The 25,259-nt window shown below is 38.7% G+C and overlaps 1 protein-coding gene across 3 annotated transcripts in view; it reads right to left on the bottom strand.

Annotated features, from left to right (window-relative positions):
• Tnrc6b (trinucleotide repeat containing adaptor 6B) overlaps positions 1-25,259 on the bottom strand; it is a 213,842-nt gene that overhangs the window by 141,373 nt on the left and 47,210 nt on the right. For 2 of the 3 annotated variants that reach the window (XM_051189425.1, XM_051189418.1), the window contains 2 exons: positions 23,674-23,762; positions 1,355-1,422 (listed from right to left, as the gene is read on the bottom strand). In XM_051189425.1, coding sequence (XP_051045382.1) covers positions 1,355-1,422; positions 23,674-23,718 — 113 coding nt within the window. In that variant the 5' untranslated portion in view covers positions 23,719-23,762. Of the gene's footprint in view, positions 1-1,354; positions 1,423-23,673; positions 23,763-25,259 lie in introns of those variants that run through there. The other variant, XM_051189421.1, reaches the window with a different exon arrangement.

Below are 25,259 nucleotides of genomic sequence, written 5' to 3'. Positions count from 1 at the left end.
GGTGGCCATGGGAATCAAGCTTGCATGTGGTCATGGACATACATGCAGACAAAACACCCATAAGTAAATCTTTAAATTAAAAAAAAAAAGGTAATAACAGCATGTACCTTGAAATACAGAAAGCCCTTGACAAGTGGAATTGTGATTTTTATAAGACAAGATTGGGGGGTGGGGTTGGAGAGTGGGTGGGGGCCAAGGGGAAAATCTCCAGTACTTCTCCTGCCTTTCACTGAGACCAAATAGATGTTTGGCATTCTAATTCCCTAAAAAGGGATGGATGCCATCAACCCATCTAAAATGAAAGTGCATTAGACAGATCAGAGCAAAGTTAGGATTTATACTGTGAGCTATTTTTAAAACTGCCAGCTTAGCAAATTAAACGGCTGTGAAGATCTCCTAGTTTCCATTCACAACAAACACAAGACAAGGCACTCTCCTTTGATGAGGCTGGCCTCCTGGCAGCACAGTCTACTCTGCATAATTCATTCCTAAGGGTTTAGGAAAAATCATTTTCTTAAGATACACCAAAATAAACTATTTTCTAGGAAGAAAGAAAAAGAGGGAGAAAGATGAAGAAGAGGAGTATTTCTTTACAAATTTTTGGTAAATCCTATGAATCACCATCCCATTCAATTTAGGAAACTACTGTGTAAATAAAACTTGGAGTTATGTCAGTGCTTTAAGCCCATCTTCAGTATTTTTTTTCTTTAAAAGGGCATATAAGCCAGTCTGCTTTGAAACACAATTTTCTAAATCCTATGACAGACGAGAGAAAATAAAATCTATTCACCACCACTAAAAAGCTGCAACAAATGTGTTAAATTGAAGTTTAAAGCCAGTCAACTTTTCAGAAGTTGGAGGAGATAAATCCTGAAATCTTGAGAATGTTGGCTAAGTTATGGTATTTAAGCCCTTGTTCCATTAGATAAAAACTCTGTTATTTAAATAATGATCAGAAGTTTCAATTATCACTGGAATTGAATTCAGAAGTACCATGTACACAGACAACCCATTAATTGAACCTCCTTCATGAAGACATTGCTAAGGAAAGGAAGAACCATTTCATAGTTTGGAAAACACCCAAACTTAATTAGTTCAATTTAGAACATCTTGAGCCTTGAAGCCTTTGCTTAAGCATAACATAAATTTTGATTAGCCAAGTGTGAAAAACAACAAAGCCAACTTTCTTGTCCCTCTAATTAGTATATAAATAGAAGTAATGTATCAGTAAAGCAACCAGTATGCCCTACTGTATCTCTGACGTATACACAGCACAGCAAACTTGTCCTTAGCACACTGAACCAAGTGCTTCTGAGAATCTGTAATAGGACCCTTTTAATAAAGTGTGACTCACTGTTTGCTTTCTTCTCCAGGAGGTGGAGTCTTGCCATGCCCTTCCATTACAAAATCCTCCTGTTCCACCTGCAAAGGCAAGCACCATGGGTCAGCAGCAGTCAGTACTGTGATGTGACTTATTCCAGTACCAGGCCCTGCTTTGTGCACACCCACAAGGCCATGTATGTCACTACAATATCTAGAACAGAAGTGAGGGCCTGAGACTTTCATTTTCCAAGTGTGCTCACAGAACTTCTTGGGTGAACAAATTTGCAGGATGAAAAAGGAAGAGTGTTGATCAGTAACTTATGCAACTGTGACAAAAGCATCTGGAACATAAAAGACTAAGAGTCAATAAGAAAATACTAGCCCATGAAAAACCTGCAAAATTATATTGGGTGGCAGTTTCACAGGAAAGAACACATACATGATGTTATAATAAAGCACAGATTCTATGACAGGCAAGGGACAACAAACATGCCAGGCAGACAGTGCTTAAGTGAGAGTTTTATTAAAAAGGAAAGGGAGAGAGGAAGGAAAGATAAAAGAGGTAATGAGACACAGAGAGAGGGCAGAAGAGAAGAGGGAGAGAGAGGAAAAGTCCCGTCTACCCCTTCAGGGAGCAGCAGGAAAGAGAGAATGGAAATGGGTGGAGTCTTTCTTTTAAAAAGCCAGGGTGTACACACACACACACACGCACGCACGCACGCACGCACGCACGCACGCACACACACACACACACACACACACAAAAACCCCTGCCATACTCGGGTGGGTGAGAGGTGGGGTCAGGTTTGCCTGGATTACAACAAATGGTTCCTAAAAACATGAAAAGTTGCTTAATTCCATGTCAATCAGGAAAATACAAAATGAAACCACAAAGAGATATCATTTCACAACTGACAGATTGGGTAAAATGACAAAGCCAAGCAGCATAGATTATTAGCAGAGGTGAGGAGCATGGCAACTCTGCACTCCTAGTGTGAGGGAAAACTGGTACAACCACTTTGAGAAAGTTTGCCCTTATTTGGTACATATGAATACACACTCATACTCATCTTCAAATACATTTCTAGGTATGTGCTCTAAAGGGTCTTTTATACATATGCAAAAGTATTTGATATGATATACTCTGCCCCCCACCCCTCAGTCTCTGTATCATCTCTCTGACAGGATTTTCTGTCAGACAGGCCTTGAACTCACAAAGGACCACATGCCACGGCCTCCCAAGTGCTGGGATTAAAGGCATTTTTAACAGAAGATAATGTAACACTAAATATCCACTGACAATAAATAGGTTATGACATTTTTAGCTACATATTCAATCCAGCTAAGTTACAAAAAAAATCTAACCTTTGTTGAGAGAAGCAAATCATAAAAGAGTACCTTTATCCCTTGGCATATACAGAGGATTGGCTCCAGAATTCTCAAGGATTACAAAATTCAAGGAGGCTCAGAACAATGTGGTACAGAATTTGCATACAATCTATACTAAGACAACACAATATACCACTTGGCCTGGAAATGTTTTGTTGTCTTTCTCCCCCCCCACCCCACCCCTTTGTTTTTTCGAGACAGGGTTTCTCTGTATTGTCTGTCCTGGACCTCACTCTGTAGACCAGGCTGGCCTCAAACTCAGAGATCCATCTGTCTCTGCTTCCCGAGTTCTGGGACTAAAGGCATGCACCACCAATGCCTGGCTCCAGAAATTTCTTTTTTTAAAATTATGTTATTTGATTGTTTGTGTATGTATGTACATACATACATACATACATGGGAAATTCAGAGGACAAACTGTGGGAGGTGGTTATCTCCTTCTTCATGTGTCCTGGGGACTGGACTAAGGCTTGGCAGCAAGAGGTTGAAACCACTGTGTCTTCTCACCAGACCAAGGTATTCTTGTTCTTTTTTTGTTTAGAAAAGGGTCTCATGTAGCCCTGGCTAGAATTGAACTTGCTATGGACCTGAGGCTAGCCTTGAACTTGTAATTCTCCTTCCTGCCTCTAACTAATCTCAAATGCTGGGAGAACATGATGCAATCATCATGCCCAGCTCTAGATTTCTTTTAATGCCTAATAAAAAAAGAATGCTGTGAACAGTTGTCATAGTTATTGTTTACAAAACAACAAAAATGCTCAGTGTAAGTAAGATATTTTCTATATATATTAGTAGAGAGAGTAGAACTCAGTGCCTCATGTATGGTAGGCAAGAATTCTATCACTGAACTAGTGTTCCTACCTATTTCCCCTTACCCCAAGAATTTTTTGACTGTAAGTGGCTGAGTGGTTTGAATGAGGAATTCATACAGGGAAAATGGTCTATACAAATATGAAATGACTATTTATTATGTAGAAACACATATGTATATACAAACTCTTGTTATATGTAGCCCCGACTGGCTTAAAACCCATAATCCTCCTTTCTCAGCCTATTTACAACTATTTATTTAAATATTTACTTACATTTTATGTATATGGGTGTTGTGCCTATACTTGTATCTGTATACCACATATGTGCCTGGTGCCCATGGAGACCACAAGCATTGGATCCCCTAGAATTGGATTTACAGATGGTTTTAAATTGTCATGTGGGTGTTTGAAATCAAACCTGGGTCCCCTGGAAAAGCAGCCAGTGAGCATAACCTCTAAGACATTTCTCCAGCACTGTTATATACAGTTATAGTCACTGAAAGCTTGAGCATTCCCAATCTGAAGATTTTATCATGACAAAACTTGAAGTTTCAGTGTTGAAAGTGGTTCAGATTTCTAGATTTGGGTTGGATGATTTGTAAATGCCATATACATATTTCAAAACCCAAAAACTCAAAACCTGAAATACTTCTGGTCCTGAGCATTTAAAGATAAAAGAAATTCAACCGATATATATATATCTACATAAATAAAGAATTGACTGTTAAGAAAGACAAGGATTAATATGAAATCTAGGGTAGTGGCTATTTTAGCAAAGGAGAGTATGATCAGGGAGGGGATTCATTCAAGTAGGACACATGAAGCTATCTAGGGTATGATTATCTTTTATTTCTTGGCTTAATCATAGCTCTCAGGAATCAGAGTCAAGAGAATCTGAGTTTGAGGCCAGCCAGAGCTATGCTATTGGGGGAGGAAAGGCTCTTCGTAATTATTCTTTTAACTATATATGTTTATATATACTTAACATATAGTTTATATACATTTCAAAATAATTTTTACTTCCAGTAAACATCTGGAGCAGGAATTTTTACTGTTCCAGATGATTATTGGTCAAAAAAGAAAGTGACAGAGACAGAGATATCTCTATTAAGGAGCTTAATGGTCCTATAAAAACAACAGAATCAAAACTAAGCAATGGGGTAATGGCTCAGTGGTTAAGAGAACTTGTTGTTTCTGTAGAAGATCTATGTTTGTCCACAAATACCCACATGATAGCTCACAACCATTCTAGAGTATCTGACACAACCATTCTAGAGTATCTGACACTCTTCTGGTCTCTGCAAGCACAAGGAACTCATACAGTACACATGCAGACAGATATTCAGGCAAAACATTCATATACAAAATAAAAATAAATCTTTAAAAACAAATAGATCTGTCCAGAGATGGTCACTCCCAATTTAGAAAAAAAAATGCATTTCTTATGGGACCTAATAATGTGGAAGACAGGCAATTATTATGGGATTCTCAGTATTAGGTACATGCCATCAAGCCAGATGAGTTTGATTCCTGAGACCCAAATGGCAGAAGGAGAGCTGACTTTAGCAAGTTGTCCTCTGATTTTCACACTGTGACATGCATGTAACCACATCACATACTACATAAAAATAAAATAAACACAAATGCTTTTACAAATCACTAGCCAGGTATGGTGGCTCATGTGTAATCATGATATAAATACAGAGTGTCATGCCACTCCAAGTTCAAGGCTACCTTGACCTACACAATGAGTTCCAGGACAGCCATGGCTATATAGCACAACCTTATCTCAAAAAAAAAAAAAAAGCACTAAGCTGTGTATTTTGTGCATTTAACCATATAAACATCATCTTTTAATCAGGTGAAAAAGGTGTTTTAGTGCTAATCAATACTATAATATCACAATGATGCTAAACAGCAATAATGGAAAATCTCATAAAAGCTTCTGTATCAGCTCCAGATCTTCATCTCCAACCCTCATGTTCAAGATGGTTGGCCCAACAGATCAAAAATGAAACATTACCTTAGTTCCTAAATTTCTTCTTCTATTTAAATCCTCCAATTTTTTCCTTTGTCCATTTTTGCAAGCTTTCATGTGTATGGTATGTACACAAGTAGTATTTGCATGAATCACCCTTGATTACTCTTCCACCTTTCTCTCAACGAAACCCAGAATCTGTTGATATGATTAGTCTCATTAGTCAGATTTCTATGAGGATACCCTGTCTCTATCTTCCAAGGCTGGAATTACAAATGGGCTAGCATACCCACCTGGCATTTATGTGTGTTCTGGGAATCCAAACTCTTGTCCTTATGCGTGCAAGCACTTGAACTACTGAACCATCTCCCTAACTTCCTTTATCCCTAATTCTTACATGAATAGTATCACAATTTACTAAGATCCCTTAACAGAAAATCTGTAATTATATGAGGTCCTTAATTTCTCTTCCTTAATCTCACATTCAGTGAGACTCCAAGATTTACCTGCCTTGGGACACTGAGCGGGTGTTAAGCATTGTTAAAGCAAGCACTTTTTAAAAAAACTGTTAAAATCATTATTAGGGTTGGTAAGTTCTTCACATTCTTCTCATAACCACTCCATCTGAAGTTCATTTTCTTGTAAGTAAGAAAATATTGTGTGTGTGTGTGGGGGGGTGTTAAATCACTATTGTTGAACTACTGTAGTCTCCCTTGCTGCCCCATATTCCTTGAGCAAAAGGACTGTCAAACATCCAGATGCCTGTTCTTATTCTAGCACCAGCTGTTTTAAACACTCCTCTGACACATTCAGGAAAACACATGATGATCCAGCTGCTTGCTTTGGCTTCTGAAAATACAAGGCCCAGCAAGGATTGTTTCAAACAGTTTGTATCAGATGTTTCGCTATCAGAAACCTCAATGAACTGGAGGTGACTCTGTAGCCAGAGAATGTCAACTTTCCCTACTGGTCTACTAGAGGGAATTCTTTAATTGGTGAGAAAGGAACACTGCTGGCCAGTCAAACACAAACCCTTATTTTCACAAGATGTTTGCTATTATGGGTACAAATACCCCTTTTCTCTGGCTATATAAGCAAGCAGGCTTGGTTTTAACATTATATTCATAAAAGGCTTCTCTTAAGCAGTTTTCTTTACCTTTTCAGGCTCAGTTGGAAATGAGAAAAATAACATACAGTGAGGCAGTGACAGAAGCAGTAGAGGAACAGCAATAGCAGAGCAGCCGGAATGCAGAGCTGAGGAGCCAGGAGTAGTCATATATTTGAAGCTGAACAAAAGGCAGAGCTGAGCACTGGGTAGGCTGATATGCACACACAGGAACACATGCACATGCATACATCACACACATGCACAAAAACAACAACAAAAAGTAGTTGTCATCTGAAGAATGACAACTGAAGTTAGTCCTTTGGTCATCATATGTTCCCACACACATATACCTGCCCACACAAAAACAAGACACTGCAATGCATCTCAGGTAAGGTGTTTCTGTCAGCAACTGTTAGTGTTGCATGGTGTGACAGCATCTGCAATGCAAAGCATGCACGGTGTGTGTCAGAATCAAGGCTGCACTGGAGCTGCTCAATCTAACAGTGGCAAGCACTATCCCAAACACCTTGTGTTCATTAGACATTTGACTTTGCATCAGTTTTTATTTGATACATGTTCAGAATCTTTTATTGTCAAATTTTCACAACCCTCACATTCTCGACCTGTCTCAAACAGGTGACCTATCTCTCTTTTACTTCAGCTAGGAAACAGGCAGCCTGGACTCTAAGCCTCATCAACAACCCATATTGCTTCACCCCAACATACACTCTGAAAATAAAGAAAAATCCTAAAGTTTGACTTTGTCCACAAAAAATTCCCTTACTCCTCTTTTCTTCTGAAACCTGCAAGAAATCTTCGTAACTTTTGTTTTCAGGGTGTTCTTTTCTGAAGACCCTTTGGATCTTAACACACAGGAACTCAGAATAATTTCCTTCTCAATATCCCAAACTTACCCCACACTTAGCTTGATCTTAGGACATTCCTGTCTTGCCAATCCCCTTGTTTCACCTACAACATCTGCCCCTGGGTTGCAGAACATTGCTGTACAAAGTGACAAAGCTAGTCCCTTACCAGGGGTATATAAGTTACTTCTCCCTCCTCCTATTTTGGTGCTGCCTGGAGGGCCGCTATCCCCCTCTGGAGCCTACTCATTTATTGTTTTTACTTTCTAGGATGTGGCTGCTGACATCTCACACTTCTTTCTCTGTCCTCTACCTGCTCCTACACCTCTACCCTGCAGAGCCTCCTGAAGTGCCTTCTATGACCCTCTGTTGTATTTCCCCTTTGGGTGAGCTTGGGATAAACAGAAACAATGTAATCTTTGTGAACATGGACGTTCATTCATTCAATACACTTTCCAAAGCCACTTTTCCAAAAAGTAGACACTGAGTTGAAGGAATGAATGCAAGTCCCATCTATATAACCTCTTCTACACAGTACTTTTTCTATAATCCCATCCTCTAGGCAGCTACTTTTGTTTAAAAGGCTTGACTGTCTTGAGAACTTACTCCGCATATAGCAGCTCTTTTATTCTTCTATGTCTTTTACTCATCCTCCTCCCCCTCCTCTACTGTTCTGCCAGGCCAACTTCATTCCCTGTATCCTAAACTCTTGATCCACCCTAACTTTTCCACTTTCTTTGGGTCTTCCTTCCTAGAACATGAACTCTTCTTTCTCTCACATTCATTCCCCATTTTCAGTAAGTCTGTCTCTTCAAATGACACATACTTTGCAATCTTTCTTAATCTAAAATTTTACTTTTGGCTTTGTGATGCCTCAAATATCTATTTTTTTTTTTTAAAAAAAATAAACTATCCCATCTTTTACCTCCTGCAACACAAAATCTTCCAGCCTCCCAACTGCTGGGATTATAGTATGTGTTAACCAGCCAGTTCTTTTCTTTTTCTTCTTTCTTCTCCTCCGTTTTTAAAATATTTATTTTAGCCAGCCATGGTGGTGCACACCTTTAATTCCAGCACTTAGGAGGCAAAAGCAGGTGGATCTCTGTGAGTTTGAAACCAGCCTGTTCTACAGACTGAGTTCCAGGACAGCCAGGGATGTTACACAGAGAAATTCTGTCTGGAAAAAAAACAAAAGAACAAAACAAAACAAAAAGATGTATTTTTATGTGTGCAACTGCTTTGCTCATATAACACAAGCATGAAGTGCCTGCAGAAGCCAGAAAAGGAAAGCCTCTGGAACTGGAGTTAGTTAGCTGTGAACCAAACGCCATACTCCACAACTGCTGAGCTGTCTCTCTAGGCCTATTCCTGCTTCTAACTGTCCAAATCTGCAAGAGTAAACTAGAATCAGTATTTCCATTTCTTACTAGTAACCTAATGTTTTACATTATTTAAATTAGCAATGACTGCCTGATTGATTCCTACAATGCTAGGCAAATGCTCTACCATTTAGCTATACCCCAACTTTTATATACATGTTTTAAAATATCAAATAATACCTCCTCTCAATTACTTAACTCCTTTTCTTTTCTATCTTTCCAATGTAAGTTAGCCATGATCTTTCTTTAAATCAGTATTCACTGTAAACATTGCTACTAGTAAGTAACACATACAGCTGAATCACACAGAATGAGATAACTCAAATATCTTTTGGTACAAGCATCCCTTCCCAGAAACAGCAGAGAGAGCTTGCATGCTCCCATAGTTGCTACCCAGAAGTTACATTGCATTCTAAATTTGGGGGTACCCTGTTGTTTTTCTAAAAACCTTCTGCAGTTTTCTATTATGCTTAGTTTTCTTAAAATGCAAACGACTAAATACAGCCCTCTTCACTGAACCTGGACTGGGCAGATATTGCAATCTATAACCCAACTCCTTCAGGTACAGGACATTTCCTCTGCTTGACAATTTCCTCCCCTCCAATATCTGTTCTTTCCTCTTAGAAATCTTGTTATTTAGTGTTCAGTTCTGGGGTTGATCACTTTCTTTTTACTTCTCCATGTATATCTTGCCATTATTTTTCATCTTTCTTTGTGAGGAATTCTCCTAACTTTAACTCCCAACACATAGTATAAAAGTATATTTTTTTAATGTGGTACTGGAGAGGGAACCCAGAAATGATACATGCTAGATAGGTGCTCTATTACTGTGGTAGTGCACTCTTAGCTTTCATAACCATCATGTACAGTTGATTGGCATTAAGCATATTTATACTGCTGTGTAACCACCACTACTCTCATCACCAGAACAGTTTTTTAAAAATGTTTCTCTGGCGCTGGCACACGCCTTTAATCCCAGCACTTGGGAGGCAGTGGCAGGTGGATCTCTGTGAGTTCAAGGCCAGCCTGGTTTACAGAGTGAGTTCCAGGACAGGCTCCAAAGCCACAGAGAAACCCTGTGTCAAAAAACCAACCAACCAACCACCCAAACAAACAAACAAAACAACGTTTCGCATCTGAAATCCAGTATTATTTAACAACAGGTCTTTATTCTCCACTCTTTGTCTCTATGAATATGACAACTCCAGGTTAAGTGGAATGATGTATTTGTCTTTTTGTAATTACTTATTTCACTTAGCATAGTATCACCAAACTCACCTATGTTGCAGCATGTGTTGGAATTTTCTCCCTTTTTGAGGATAAATCATGTTCCATATGTATGTGCCAGATTTTTATTCATTCACCCATTAATACAAATTTTGATTGCTTTCCATCTTTTGGACCTTGTGAATAATGCTGTTACTAACACAGGTGGAAAATATTTTTGATTGCATCCCTTTTTAAAATTCCCAATAAATTTACGATAATAATTACTCTCTGTGTGTGTGTGCCCACAAGCGTGTGCTTACCACAGTATGTATATACTGGTCAGAGACTATTCTGTGGAATCAGTTCTTTGTTTCTACCGTTATGTGGGTTGCCAGGTATGTGGAAGCACTATTACCCACTGAGCCATTGGCTGGCTCCCCAGTGAATTATTAATCTATTATTCCGTGACCTCTCCTACAATATCTAATAAAGCTATGCTGACTAAATTCTGTTACATGTTTCCCTATTCCCTAAGCATGCATTTCTCACAGCATCTGTCCTTGAACTTTTCTCTCCACATTCTGCCACAGAAATTTAATCTAATCTTACAAATTTAATTATTACATTTGGGTGATTCCTGATTCTGTCTTTCATCCTGAACCATCCTGCCTTTCAGTCATGTATCTTTACTTGGAGAGCATATTCAGTGATAAAGATAGTATACAGCACCTCAAATCCCATGTGGGAAATAGCATTCATCCTCTTCACTTCCAAACTTGATTTTCTCATGGATCTTCATTTTCTCATGGAGGGTTAAGGACCAGAGCTAGGGCCTTGACAGCCTAATAAGTGAGGCTCAATAAGCCAGTGCTCAATAAGCTAATCAAACAGGGAAACAATGGTGAAAAGCAGAGAGGAGATTTAAGGAATGCAGCCATGATGGAAAGAGAAGCAAAGAGGTTTAGTGACCTGATCCACCAACTCCAGTGCATCTTTGGGGTCCTGACATGAGACATGAGTTTAAATAGAAGGTCTCAAAGTTCTATCTCTGCCTCCCAAATGCTGAAATTAGAGACATATGCCACCATGAAATTCAATTTAACAACTGTCCTGCTGCTTTTTGCATCCAACTGAGAAACTTTCATAATCTCACAGGGCCATGAAGACATTTCTATGTGTCTTCCAAAAGTTTTATACTTTTGGCCCCACACTCAGCTCTATATGGACTATATCAAATTAGGTTTTATATGTGGTATGTAATATGAAGGTCCATGCATTCACATACAGTTACCTAGTCGCTCTAGCACTTCTTTCCTCCCCTGTTTTTGTTGTCATTGAGAAATGGTTTTACTATGTATGTAACTCAGGCCAACTTCAAACTCAACCTCCCTCTTGTCTCAGCTTCTTGAGTTCTGGGGTTATAGTTATGAACCACTACATTTTGCTTTCTTTTCTCTTATTGAATCACATTAGTCCTTGAGTAATTTTTTTTTTTTTTCATTTTGTGGTCTTATACTTCAGTTCAATGAACCAACAGTCTGACTACCAGAGAGACAAAGCTAATATAAAAGCAATGTGTTCAACAATGTGACTAACTTCTTAGACAAAGAAACATTACTGTGGTGGTCTGAATGAGAATAGCCCCCATAGGCTGGGGGTGGGAGTGGAAATTTTGAAAGGATTAGAAGGATCAGGAGGTGTGGTCTTGTTGGAAGAAACCACTGGGGACAGGCTTGAGGTTTCAAAAGCCCATGCCAGGCCCAATGTCTGTCTCTCTCTTTCTCTGTCTCTGTTTCTGTCTTTCTCTTTCTCCTCCTTCCCTCTATTTCCCTCTGCCTGTGGATCAGGATGTGAAGCTCTCAGATACTTCTTCAGGGCCATGTATGCCATCATGTTTCCTACCATGATAATAATGGAATAGCCTCTCAAACTGTAAGCAAGTCCCCAATTAAATGTTTTCTTTTTTAAGAGCTGCCTTTCCCATGGTGTCTTTTTAAAGTACTAGAACACTGATTAAAACATTACTTTTTGTATTTCTCACTGTAGAGAATAAACCTGGGGGTGGGGCTAGGGGGAAATCTTGTAAATGCTTAGCTCATGTTCTATCCCCAAGCTATATTCCAGTCAAAGAAGCAAATTCAGACTAGAACCACAAATTTCAGTGAAATAGCCATTTAAAATCACTTTGACATTTCTTAGAGAGAGAAGAGAAGCTTCTAATACTTAGGAAGTAAAGGAAATTAACCTTGAGTTTCTCAGGCGCATCTGGAATGTACACTATCCACAGGGCAATTTCCCAAGATTGTGTAAGTAATAACTGCTGGAAGAGAAGACAATTACATAGAAGCAACCTGCAAGCTGCCAAGAGGGTCCAGGGATGCAGGTTTCATGAGCTGTCACTCAGGCTTGGCTTTTTGGTGATGCTGGGACCAGTAAGTCACCCATACTCTTGTAAACAACCCCAACAAACTAATGGTTCACTAGGAAAGACTTGGGTGGGATTATTTTATTTGGTCTGTTGCTTGTGGCCTGTTTGTGGCAAACAGAGGTTTGTTCACATTTCCCCAGGAAGTCACAACAACAAATGTATTTGTTCTTCTTCCACTGACTTCTTCCCTAGTTCAGCTGCAGTTTACCTATAACTTGCATGGTAACTGCATGGGGTGTTTATGAAGAAAATATTGATTCCAGGATCATACCTCTTAAAATTGTATTTCTGTTAAATCCAGGATGACACCAATTCACCTTCATTAAAAAAAAAAAAAAAGGCATTCTTAGAGAAATGGCTGAATGGTTCAAGCACTTGCAGAGCAAGCCTGAGGACTAGAATATGAAACCAAGGTCAATCTGTTGTAATCCCAGAATGCATACAGTAAAATAAAGGCTTAGACAGGAGAATTTCTCGAAGTGTATTGGCCAGCAAGGCTGGCATTCTCAATGGTGAACAACAAGAGACTATTTCTCAAATAAGTTGGTAGACAGGGACTGACACTGGAAGTTGTCTTCTGACCTCTACACATATCCCATGATGTGTGCATGTGAGTGTGTTCACACAAGTATGCAAAGAGTAAATCTAAATTATCCTCACTCATTTTTAGTAGAATATAAAATGGTTATAATCAATTTAGAAGACAGTTTGGCAATTCCTAAAAAAGCTAAATAAAAGCCATATAGCTAATGACTCTACTTCTAAATATATAATTGAGATAAAAGAAAATAAATGTTTATACATAGAAGCTTGTACACAAATGTTCACTGAAACACTATTCATAACAGTAATAAAGTGGGAATAACCCAAATGTCTATCATGTGATTAATACATAATTGTATATATAAATTATTCAAGTAAAAACAATATTAAAATACTAATATGCCACAATATGAAGGACTACTGAAAACATTATACCAAATGAAACAAGTTTCACACAGAGGAAAAAACATGATTTTATGTGTATAAAATACCTAGCCAGGCAATGGTGTGCACGCCTTAATCCTAGTACTTGGGAGGCAGAGGAAAGTGGATCTCAATGAGTTTGAGGCCACCCTGGTCTATAGTGAGTTCCAGGACAGTCAGGGATACATTGAGAAACCCTGTCTCAGAAAAAGAAAAAAATATCCATAATGCACAATTCCACTCAGGCAAGAAGTTCATTAACAGACCAGAGGAAATGAATGGGGAGTGATGGCTAATGGACCTAGAATTTTTGTTTTTCTTTTTTTGGTTTTTTGAAAGGGGGTGAGTTCTGTGTAACTGTACTTACTGGCTGAACCACCACCACCTGGCTAGAATTTCTTTTTCTAGTAATGAATATATTCTGAAATTGTACTAGTTAATGGTCTTGGTTAGGTTTGTGTGTGTGTGTGTTTTTTTTTTGTTGTTGTTGTTTATTTGTTTTTGTTTTTTTCCTATGATTTTCAAGACAGGGTTTCTCTGTGTAACAAGCCCTAGCAGTCCTGGAATGAGCTCTGTAGACCAGGCTGACCTCGAACTCACAAAGATTCACCTGCCTCTGCCTCTTGAGTCCTGGGACTAAAGGTATGTGCCACCACCATTCTGCTAAACTAATATTTTAAAATGGGTGAAGTTTGTATGTGTGTCTGTGCATTGACATGCAATGAGTACTGAACTCAGGGCTTTCTTTACACATGGTAAATAATGGCTTATGAAATAGACTTTAATAAAGCTTCTTGAAAAAGTAAAGAAAGACACCCAAGATAATTCTTGGCAATAGCGTATTCTCCTACCAAGGTCTCTTTTTTGGCCTAGAATTCACCAAATATTTTCTCTGAGGTACCTTCAAGAACTTTAATACTTCAAATTCAGAATCCACCCATACACAGCCATACACAGTTTAAAAAAAAAAAAAAAACAGGATAGTGCTACAGCTCAGTGGCAGCCACTTGACTAAAAAACAGAAGGGCTGGTTTTGATCCTAGAATCACAAAAAGAAAAAACAAATCAACCCAAAGCACTGTAATAACATGAATAACAAAACTACAAAGTCATCACCTTCTCCACTACTTCTTTTGTTTGTTTGTTTGTTTGTTTTGTCTTTTCCAAGCAGGGTTTCTCTGTGGCTTTAAAGTCAATCCTGGAACCAGCTCTTGTAGACCAGGCTGGTCTTGAACTCACAGAGATCCGCCTGCCTCTGCCTCCCTCTGGGATCAAAGGCATGTGTCACCACCACCTGGCTTCTCCACTACTTCTTATCATCCAAGCCATCCTTCCCACATTTGTCTCAGCTGCTACCATCTTCCTACTCCTGAACATGTTTCAGTGAGTTCCTCACTCTTCAGACTCACCAGTATCTCTTGATTTCAAGACCCATGAAACCTTGTTATGATGTACTAATACAGACTCATTCTAAGGCAGAGACACCCAAACTTATAAAAAGCAAAAAAGTTCTATCAAGATGTCTGAACTTTTTAGAAGAAAACACTAATTTATATTTATGTTCAAATCATCTTGCTTAATGTCACTAATGATAAGAAAATTAATAGATCACTGTATTCACTGTAGAAAAAGACTAAATTTATTTTGGAACTCTCTAAATAGACCAGAATGGTATTGAACTCGTAGACATCCATCTACCTTTGCCTCTTGAATACTGGGAAAAAGGTGTAAGTCAACATACATGAGACTAAATGCTTTTATTTGTAGTAAATAGTGAGGTACATAACTACTTAAATCTATAGTTGTAACTTTTAGTTTTATTTTCATTGTTTTACTATAAATAGTTAAGGGAAAAAAATTAGAGAATATTAGCTGGGCAGTGGTGTCATAGGCCTTTAATCCCAGCAGAGGGCAGATGGATCTCTGTGAGTTTGAGGCCAGTTGGTCTAAAAGCAAGTTCCAGGACAGGTTCCAAAGCTACTGAGAAACCCTGCCTCCAAAAACAAATACAAACAAACAAACAAATCAGAGAATACTATCACAGACATAACTACTCAGTGCTATGGTGATTTTTTTTTTACTATATTCTAGATTTCAAAGAAACCAACATTCCAGACTACAGATATACTTTTTATAACCACTAAGGTAATATCAACACATTTAGAATATCAACCTAAATTACATTAAAATTAAATAAGAAATAGAGGTCAGGCCTGATGGGATAGACCTGTGACCATGTACTTGGGAGCCTGAAGGAGACTCACTGATGCAGGAGGATTGAAAATTCAAGGCTTGTCTGGTTAACTATGAGATTGTGTCTCAAAATAAAAAGCAAAAAGTGGTCTGGGGATATAACTCAGTGGTAGAGTGTTTGTCTGAATTGCATGAGGCCCAGGCTTCCACTCCTTAGTATGAGAGATGGAGGAAAATATGATTTAGAAAGAAGAAATAGCCACAGAGTTGAAATGATCATCATAGTCCATTCTTCAAAAGAAACATAAGGAGGAGTCAACCATGGCAGCACACATCTTTAATCCCAGCACTCAGGAGGCAGAGGCAGGGCTGGAGAGATGGCTCAGCTGTTAAAGGCTAGGCTCACAACCAAAAATATAAGCAGAGGCAGATGTTCAAGGCCAGTCTGGTTTACATAGTGAGTTCTAGACCAGCCAAAGCTATATAGTGAAGCCCTTTCTCAAAAATAAGTAAACGAAGAGCACAGTGATATACACCTGTAGTACCAGTTACTCAGGAGTCTGAAACAGGAGCACTACTTGAACTCAGGAGTTCTAGGCCAGCCTGAACAGTACATTAATATCTCTACTCTAATAAAAAAGATCAGGTTTGTTGATGTATGCCTTTAATCCCAGCACTTGGAAGGCAGAGGCAGGTGGATCTTTGAGTTCTATGCCAGCCTTGTCTAGAGAGAGAGTTCCAGGGCTACACAGAGAAACCCTGTCTAAAACACACACACACACACACACACACACACGCGCGCGCGCGCGCACACACACACACACACACACACACACACACACACGACTACCCACACACACACAAACCCTACAACAAAAACCAGGAGACTACCCCAAGAAAGGTAATAGCTGCTTCTTAATCATGTGCACTCTCCTCATAACTCATATTAGGACCTACTTTGTAAGTTCAAGACCTGAAGGAACCCAGCATGCATGCTGTGTGTTGGGTTAGTTATTCTCCCTTACTCCCTGTTTTTTTCTGAAACAGGGTCTTATTGTATTGCCCAGGTTGACCTTGAATTTACAATTCTTCTGTCTCAGCCTGAGTGCTGGGATTATGGTTATGTGCTACCATGTGGGGCTCAGATTCTCTTTCTTTGAAAACCTCAAGGTCAAGATACAAATATTTTAGTCTATCTCCTCCATCAAGACTAGTCAAAACAAACTGTCAAGTAAGGTAAGGATTTCCCTTTTCAAAATCTGCTGCCTATTCTGGAAACTTTACAGTCTAAAATAATCCATTCTTTTGTCACCCCTCTTCTTCAATCTAGCACTCTAATCACTGTGGAGTAAAGACATTCTTGAGTATTTTGCTAACTTCTCACTGAGAGCTAATAATGCTGCTGTCCTTGCCCTTTAAATCTGGAGTCGTTCTGTGATACAGTTTAATTTGAGACCATGGAGGACTTCTGAGGCTGGGCCTTAAGATATCTGTGGCTTCTGTTTTCTTGGAACATGCCCTGGTGGATCCCAGCCACCCAAGGCAAGTAGAGAGATCACATGGAAATGCACCTCAAAGCTTAGTCAACAGCTTCAAGCTGAGCTCCAAGCTGGCATTTGACATTGGCTGCCAGGAATAGGTTGAGTTGTTCTGGACATTTCTGGACAACTAGGCATCCAGTTGATTGCAGAGCCATCCAACACAACATGGAGAAGAACTGCCCTACTCAGCACAGCCAAACACCAAGTCATTAAAGATAGCAAGGCTGTTGTACTAGAGTTTTAAAATACATAAAGAAACTTTACCCTTTTTTTTAGAGAAAACTAAGAAAATTGCAAAGTCAGAGCATTCCTATATATACACTGAATCCAGTCAATGCTCATTATTACCCTGGTCCTAACCATAGGTCATAGTTGTAGTACCATAATGACACATTATCATTTACCAGAGTGCATATTTATTTCACTTAGATCTCATTAGTATTTACACACATCCCTGGATCCTACTTAGGATAGCATACTGCATTATAATCACGTGTCTCCTTAGGCTCCTCTTGGCTGTTTCTTAGACATTTTCCTTTTCCCTGATAACTGCAGCCAGGTATTTTGTAGAACGTTCTTACAATGGGAGCATTCTTGTATTTTTTTGAGTAGAGTAGTGCAACAAGTTTAAAGGAAGAAGTACTACTTCACACTCCTTCAAGAATGGAAACAAGACATCACGGATGACGTTGAACTTGATCCTCTGCCTGAAGGGTGTTTGCCAGGTTTCTCCACTATGTGAAGCAATGGGAAGTAACTATCCATATCCTTCAGAGTGGAGTATCTATATAAACCATTTAGGATTCTTGTGTCCTGGAGACTGAATTGACTTAAGTTCTGGTGTATATTCATAGTAGTATATCTGAAACACACTCAAACCTATTCAGCACCTTCTGCCATATTTTACTAGTTATGTGCCACACAATTCTGTCTACTTATAGCACTGCTCTACCTCTACCCACCTACATACAAACCAGTAAACAAAATCCTTTTATTTTCCTCAAAAGCCCAGTCCGAGTGTTCACTCTTCACTGTGGAGCTTCCTTCCAGGAAGAAGTGAATGCTTTATAATAGATACACGTTTAATAACAGTACTACCACCCATGTATGAGTCTCAAATAGACTAAAAGATCTCAGCATGCAAACACCACGTCTTACATAACTTGGCATACCTACAGCTAAGATACGGCAGATAGTAAATATCCAGTAAGTGCGTCTAAACTTAATTAACTAGATGTCTATAAAAGTTCATCAGTTTTGATAATATCTCAATAAAAGGAGGGATAACAACAAACAAGTAAGGTCCAAGATATGTAAGTAAATCTACAACAGAGCTAAACCTCTGTTAATACACAGTTCCACTCTTGTAACTGGACAAGGCACCAGAAAAATGATCATCACATTCCATGAGTAAGAGCCACATATGATAGAAAATATTTATTTCAGGTCAACAGGCACATAAATAAGCCTCTAAGGGAACAGAGAATCAAGTACATATCCCCTACCTTTACATTTTCTGAAGTGCCATTAAAGTTGTTACAGGACTTAATTCTCATACTTAACCTCTCCAAGTGTGGAACAAAACACTGACTCATGGTAACTGTTAGCTATATTCAGTGTTCTCTCTTGTACACAGCAGGGAAATGGTCCTTGGGGAAAATGTAAAGAATAGTCAGTGTGCCTCTGAAAGAAATATTTAGGAGTTTCTAGAGTTCTACTATGACAAGTCTGTTGATGTGTATGCTTTTAGTATTTGTAATAGATACTTTCACTAAAAAAGCATAATTCAGAGACTGTTGGCCATATAAAATTACAGACCAGTGACCATTCAGGGTAAAGATAAGCAATAGTCATAAACTAATGTGAAGCTAACATTCTTGTTTCCACTTAAAACACTAGTGCACCAACACTACAAAACAAATCATGCCAGGTGGTGGTGGCAGTACAGGACTTCGATCCCAAAACATAGGAGACAGAAGGAGGCAGATCTCTTGTGAGTTCAAGGCCAGCCTGGTCTACAGAGCTAGTTCCAGGATAGCCAGGGCTACATACAAGAAACTGCCTCAAATAGACAGACAGACAGACATCACTATATCTATCTACATTACAATTTAACTCAGTGTGTCAACACCCAGGACAGTTCCTGGCAAACAACAGATAACCAGTAAATATTTGCTGAATTAATGAAAAAGAGAGGAGGAGAAAGGAAAAATAAGCAATGAGACGGATTGATATGTGCCTATGATTCTATCATTTGGAGACTGAGAAATGAGAAATGAGTTTGAGGCCAAACTACAGAGAGTTTAAAACAGCCTGGCTACAATAGCAAGATGGTGCCTTAAAAAAAAAAAAAAAAAGGTAATAATAGGGTGGGTGAGAGATCAGCAAGTAAATGTACTTTTTGTGTAAAAGTACATATGGTAATCTGACTTGAAGTCCAGGAATTCACAAAAAGTGGACTCTTTAAAGCTGTGCTCTGACCTCCACAAATGTGTCGTGCCATGTGTGTGATAAGTTTTTAAAATTCAAAAATACAGCAAGCAATAATGGAAAAAACACATTTCCATAACTTAAGAAATTTATCTATGATTTACCTACTACCTGTTTTATCTCTTTTTGGCAGGATAAAAGAATCTTCCTCAACTCAAGCAATCAAAATCTGCAGTTCCCAACTCTGGACTAATATATACTCTCTGAACATAAACATCTTTCTAGGAACAAAGTCCAGAAAACATTCACAGTTCTAGAGACTCTCTGCATGAGGAATACCATGCTCCAAGAAGCCATCTCTTTCCCAGGCCCACCCTAAAGCATCATTGTTTCCTATTTGTACTTGCTCTTGTATATAACTATTCTTAACATCTGCTCCATAATTTCAACTGAATCTTTCCCCTCAAGAAATCTTGTCATTTCAAGTACTCAACTATGTATTCCACTCTCTGGATCAGTGATTCCATTTCCAAGGCAATACAAAGAAAAGCTAAAATCACCTGCTTTCCTCTAAATATCTGCCCCCACTCCCTCCCTCACCAAGTAGGAGCAGGATCTAGCCTGAGCTCAGATATAATAGCATACTGACTCTTAGCTTCCATCAAGCTTGCAAATCTGATGGCTCTTTTATATTTCCACTGTTCCTTCCACTCATTCTTTTCTTTTCGCAAGCAAGCACAGCCTTCTCCAGTCTTTTAAAAAAAAAAATATGGTTTTAAGATAAGCATGGTAGTGCATACCTTTAATCCTAAAAATCTAAGGCAGAGGCAGAGGCCAGCCTGGTATATAGATCAAGGTCCAGGACAGCTAGACAGCCAGAACTACACATAGAGAGACCCTGTTTTAAGAAACAAAAGAGTTGGGTGGTGTTGGCGCATGCCTTTAGTTCTAGCGCTTGGGAGGCAGAGGCAGGTGGCTCACTAGATTCATCACAGCCTGGTCTACACAGTGAGTTCCAGAATAGCCAGACATATAGAAAACCTGTCGTGAAAAACAAAACAAAACAAAAAAGGGGGGGCAGGTAAGAGGGAAGGGGAGAGGAGAGAGAAGGGAAGAGGGAAAGAAAAACAGAGAGGGGGGAGAAGGGAAGAGGAAAAAAGGGAGAGAGAGAGAGAAGAAACAAAAACAAACTATCAAAAAGTTTTAAAGTTTTTTAAAAGTTTTACAACTTTTGTTACAGAAATTTTTATATATGTATAAAGTAAATGTGAACAAACCTTTACATAGCCATCCCCAGGCTCCAACAGCTGCCCACAGTCTGATATTCTTTCTCATTTATACTTCAACTCATCTGTCACCATATTTAATGACTATTTTTGGGGGGTGGTTGTTTTGTTTTTTAAGACAGGCTTTCTCTATGTTACCCTGGCTGCCCTGTAACTCTGTAAACCAGGCTGGCCTCAAACTCATAGAGATCTGCCTGCCTCTGATTCCCAAGGGTTGGGATTAAAGGTGTGCGCCACCACTGCCTGGCTTCAATAACTATTGCTTTACAATTTTATTGGATAAAATTAATCTCTATCATATTTGTAATTTTTATTATCATTGTAAATCATACCACTCTATCAAACACAGAGCAGCTCCATCATTTCTTATAGGTTTTTGTATGTCTTTTCTCTTTAGTAAGTCTTTTACTATTGTTTTAATAGATGGGTTATGCTAGGCTGTCCTCAAACTTCTGGACTCAAGTAATCAGACTCTTCAATGCTAGGATTACAGGCTGAGACTACAGGCATCTTCCACAGTGATATGCCCTATCACAATTTCTGTTTGTCTTCTGAGACAAGTTCTTGCTATGCAACTGAGATTAACAAGAAACTTCTATGTAGTTCAGGTTAGCCTCAAACTCACAATCCTACCTCAGCCTTCCAAGTGTTGGGATTACAGATGTAAACCATCATACTAGCTTTTATTACTTCTTTTTTAAAAAAAAAATATCCAGGACTGGAGATGAAGCTCAATTTGTAGGGTGCATGCCTAGCATGAAGGAAGCTCTGGGTTTTATCTCCAGTACCACAGAAACCAAATGTGCCTACAATCCCAGCACACAAAAAAAAAAAAAAAAAAAAAAAAAAGTTTGAAAGTTTGTAGACGGGAAAATCATGGCTCTCCAGCAGTCTCCAGGTAACTAGACTGATCTTTCAAACCCTGCCAGAGAGAACAATTTACAAGGCTGCCCAGTTCAGAAAATAGGTCTGCATGTAGCTTTTGAGGAGCACAGTCTCTAAATCTCTACACCCTTTTCTAACCTATCATCACACTGGGATACCTGGGCATCTGATAGTTCCTAGAACAGGCTAGGGGCCGTAGACCCCTCCGTAGACCTTTCTTTTGTCTAGAACACTGCTCTCTTCACTTTTCATGTAGCTGGCCTCCTTCCTGGTTCTTTGGCTAAGATCTTGTCTCAGAGGCCTTCCTCGATAGTCAAAGCTCCTCTTCCTAGTCCCCTTTTAATTTATGCTTTATTTTCCATTTTTCACAGTACTTACAGTGGTTATAATTACTATCTTTATATTTATTTGACTCTCTTTAGAAAGTGGACATCTTGAGATAACCACTTCCTGCTATATCACCTTTTAAAAAATGATGACAAATTATTTATTGAGGGGTGGGAGAGGTGGCTCAATGGTTAAGAACACTCACTACTCATGCAGAGAACTCAGAATTGGTTCCTAGTATACACATGGTGGTTCACAATCAGTTCCAGGAGGTCCTATACCCTCTTCTGACCCGCTTATATACCAGGCACACTAGGGGTGCACATACATGCATGCAGGCATAACACTAAAATTATAATTATTGAAAAAAGAAATAGAAGCTTGGTGGGTAGTGGTGGGTTACACCTTTAATCTCAGCACTCGTGAGGCAGAGGCAGGCAGATCTCTATTAATTTGAGGCAAGTCTGGTCTACAGAGTGAGTTCTAGGATAGCCAGGGCTACACAGAGAAACCCTTTCTAGAAAAACCAAACCAAATCAAACCAAAGCAATGACAAAACAAATAGATTTCACTCAAATCACATTTTATATGAAATGTTCCACTTAGCCTCTGAACCTGTTTTCTGTTCACAGATATTCATAAATTAAGTTAACATAGTACTGTGACAAAGTCCTACATTAACAAAAACATTACAAGATTTTGTATAAAAAGGCAAGACAGGGAGAGAAATTTCTTTTTAATTAAAAAGACTGATAAAGTTAAAATCCAATTTCTTTCTTTCCTTTCTTTTTTTCTTTCTTTCTTCTTTCTTTCTTTCTTTCTTTCTTTCTTTCTCTCTTTCTTTTTGTTATTGGCAAGGGTTTGCTACATAGGCCTGTATGACTTGCTATTTACTTGATAGCCCAGGCAATCCTCCTGTCTCAGCATCCAAGTAGATTACAAGCATGTGTTGCCATGCCAGCTTTATTCTCTTATTTTTAGTCTAATTTTGAACTATACCTTTTAGTAACTAAAAACCAAGAAAGTCAATATTTTCTTCCATCACACAAAACAGAACTTGCCTCATATATTTCTGGTTTGTTTCACATTTAATTAAGTATATACAACTTTCATAATAGAATTTACAATACTAGTATTCTAAGAATGAATCACAACCATCACCCAACCTTGTGGTGAAGGCTAAGGCTTTAGGATCACAAATTCAAGGCTTGTCTAGACTGCCAAGTAAGTCCAAGGCCAGCCTAGGTGACTTACATAGACACTGTCTCAAAATAAAAATGTAAAAATGAAAGGAGTATAGCTCAGAGGCAGAGAACTTACCTAACATCAGCCAGGCCTTGGGTTCAGTCCATTGTACATCCCCACCCCAATAGACAGAGGCATGCACAAATGCACACAATCAATCAATCAATCAATCAATCAATTCCATAACAATTTAAATTGTCATGTAGCCCAATAAAGAAAGATTCCATCAATCTAATTTCTAAATTCACCCACAACAAACACCCACTCAGTCCATCCACTGCCACTATTCCTCTGTTGAGTGAGGTTCTGACCTTGGAACAGCTTTCTTCCTCTACTTCTCCCTCATTGGTTTGCATGGGAACAGACTCTGTGCAAAACTCTGAAGAAACACAGACACTGCCTGGAAGGTAAAAAGAGAAAAGCACATGTAAAGACTTCAAAGTAAATGTTTGCTTTTTCAAATATTTAGATGAAAATCTGTCATGGAGATACTGGATGTTATGAAGCAATGACTTTAATTAAATGTACTTCTCAGTGTGAATATATGTATGGTGAGGCATCTAATTTTGGGAGAGGTAGAGTGAGAATCTTCCCCATCTTGAAGGACTGTTGGAAAATGTTATTAATAGCTTTATATTTCTTGACCTATTTGTTCAGCTTCTGGCAACGGTGTTATAGAAATCTCATGACTCTTACAATAGATAGCTGTCAGAAAGGATGCCAATGAGCAAAGAGGTGACAACCACACCAGATTTCCCTCCCTAACTATTATGCTATGGAAACTGGCTGTCTTTCTTGGGTTTACGTTGAACATCCTAGGCTTTTATAACTGATGTAGTCTTATCATTCAACATACCTTTTAAAGGAAATATGCCTAAGAAACTAAATGTCAGCTCACTTATTTTTACACAAATTGGCTACCAATAGAATACAATAAAAGTAGTTTGTTTCTTACAAATACAATAAAAGTAGTCTAAAAGTTTCCTCTAGTAAGAGCTAAGGTCAGTGACATGAATTGTCATGCATGTGCTAGGAGCAGAACCTGGGTCCCTCTAAGAGCAGTAAGTAGTCTTAACTGCTGAGTCATTGCTCAAGTCCTCAAAGCCAACTTTTAAAGTTTCCTTTTGATACTTTCTATTTTTGCAATTTTCTCAAAACTGTCATTCATACTAGCCGTATTCTTCTTTCTTCTTATTCCTCTTTTTTATTTTTATTTTTTTGTTTGTATTTTTGAGACAAGGTTTGGTGTAACAGCCCTACCTATCCTGGAACTAACTGTGTAGACCAGGCTGACCTTGAACTCACAAAGATCCTCCTACCTCTGCTAAGACATGTACCACCACTACCCACTGCTTAGTCTTTTTTAAAATCTAGATTTCTCATATGAAAGAATATATGCAATATTTATCTTAAAATCTGGCTTATATTTTAATGAATCCAAATTAAGAAATAATTAGCCAAACCAATCAAAAGGAGCCACTGTGACTGACCATTATGATGGATGCAAGTCACTACACTGACCACAACAAACTGACAAACACTACAATTGATCAACACAGTGACTACAGCAATGACCAAATCAATGATCACCACAGTGAGTACTACAACTAGCCACCACAGTGAGCACTAAGATGACCATCACAGTGAAAAATGTGAATGACCACTACAGCTGACCACACCAATGATCACCATGGTGACCACTATGACTGGCCATTACAGGAAACACTACAACTGACTACCACAGTTACCATCATGGCTGACCATCACAGTGAACACTACAAATGACCACCACAGTGCCTATGGCAGTGACCACTTAAAATTGACCACTTCAATGACAATCAGTGTCCAGCGTGACTAACCATCACAGTGGACACTATCACTGACCACCAAAAAAACT

This window comes from Phodopus roborovskii, unplaced genomic scaffold (genome assembly GCF_943737965.1).
Source record: "Phodopus roborovskii unplaced genomic scaffold, PHOROB, whole genome shotgun sequence".
Taxonomy (NCBI): domain Eukaryota; kingdom Metazoa; phylum Chordata; class Mammalia; order Rodentia; family Cricetidae; genus Phodopus; species Phodopus roborovskii.
This window is presented reverse-complemented; position numbering and strand designations above follow the sequence as displayed.